Here is a 1,280-nt window from a genome sequence, read left to right as displayed (position 1 = left end):
GGCAGGCGTAGGGGCTGCACTGCTCCGGCCCCAGCCCCGGCTGCTCTCTCTCCAGGGAGCTGGAGGGCTGGTAGAGCTTCCTGCCGGGCCCGTAGATGCTGCCCCTCAGCTTGGCCTTCCTGGCTTCTTCCCCGCGCCGCAGGCCCTGGAACATGGCGCAGTCAGCCCCGGCTGCTCTCTCTCCAGGGAGCTGGAGGGCTGGTAGAGCTTCCTGCCGGGCCCGTAGATGCTGCCCCTCAGCTTGGCCTTCCTGGCTTCTTCCCAGCGCCGCAGTCCCTGGAACATGGCGCAGTACAGCACCAGCATGACGGGGCAGGGGATGAAGAAGGAGCAGATGGAGGAGTACACGATGTAGTTGTCATCCTCCAGCTGACACAAGCTGGGGTCCCGGTTTGGGACGTTGTTGAGGCCAAATATGACGGGGGATGCTACGGCGAAGGCGAATATCCAGGTGGTGGATATGAGGATGAGCTGCCGCAGGTCGATCTGTCGTCGGTTGTAGTTGAGTGGGATTGACACAGCGATAAACCTGCCAATGCAGACCCCGGCGGGTCAGTCCCAGTGGGGTGGTGGCACCACTGGAACAAGCGAGTGGTCCCAAAGCTGCTTGTCACTGTCCTTCCCCCGTTGCTGACTCACACAGCCACTGCCTGGGCTGTCCCCTCAGACGGGCACCCCGAGGGCCAGCACTGGCCTCGTCACCCAATGGTGCTCCCACCTTGGCCACCTCGGGGGTGCTGGTGGGGCAGAAAGCTGGTGACAGGGAGGTTGGTCGAGCAGAACCCCCCTCAGGGAGGACAGGATCCGCCTCCCTGCACAGGGCCCTTGCTGCAGGCATGAGGCAGCAGCCTGATGCCAGGACACAGCGATCCCTGCTCTGGTGTGAGGAGGAGGAGGAGGAGGAGGAAGGCGCTTACCGATCCACGCTGATAGCACAGAGGTTGAAGATGGAGGCCGTGCACAGCATCACGTCCATGGTCATCAGGGCGTCGCACAGCACCGTGCTGAGGGACCACACACCTCCCTGGAACTGAGAACGTCCCCGGGGTGAGCAGGTGCCGTGTCCCGCTGCCTTCGAAACGACACAGAACGCCTCGGCCACCCACGCTTCCCCCCGGACCGCAGCCTGCAGCGGAGCTGCCCTGCCCGTGACACCGTACGCCCCTTCCAGCGGGAGGTGACCCCAGGCGAGAGCTCACGGCTCACTTAGGGCTCAGGGCTCTGGCCTGGCACCGCCAAGTGAGCCGTGCTGGGCAGGGTGCCGGCCCCAGGGCAGGGGA

The 1,280-nt window shown here is 65.0% G+C and overlaps 1 protein-coding gene across 1 annotated transcript; it reads right to left on the bottom strand.

Annotated features, from left to right (window-relative positions):
* Nucleotides 1-105: 105 nt before the first annotated feature.
* On the bottom strand, nucleotides 106-1,034 carry LOC104500994 (D(4) dopamine receptor-like). The gene is made up of 2 exons (XM_010144728.1): nucleotides 918-1,034; nucleotides 106-529 (listed from the first exon to the last, which is right to left on the bottom strand). The coding sequence occupies exons 1-2, from the start codon at nucleotides 980-982 to the stop codon at nucleotides 106-108; spliced, it is 489 nt and encodes a 162-aa protein (XP_010143030.1). The 5' UTR covers nucleotides 983-1,034.
* Nucleotides 1,035-1,280: the final 246 nt, after the last annotated feature.

This window comes from Buceros rhinoceros, unplaced genomic scaffold (genome assembly GCF_000710305.1).
Source record: "Buceros rhinoceros silvestris isolate BGI_N320 unplaced genomic scaffold, ASM71030v1 scaffold34291, whole genome shotgun sequence".
Taxonomy (NCBI): domain Eukaryota; kingdom Metazoa; phylum Chordata; class Aves; order Bucerotiformes; family Bucerotidae; genus Buceros; species Buceros rhinoceros.
This window is presented reverse-complemented; position numbering and strand designations above follow the sequence as displayed.

Coding starts and splice junctions, on each gene's coding strand:
- LOC104500994 (XM_010144728.1), bottom strand. CDS start 982: ATGACCATGGACGTGATGCTGTGCACGGCCTCCATCTTCAACCTCTGT. Junction 530..917: donor TGTGCTATCAGCGTGGATCG/GTAAGCGCCTTC, acceptor CTGCATTGGCAG/GTTTATCGCTGTGTCAATCC.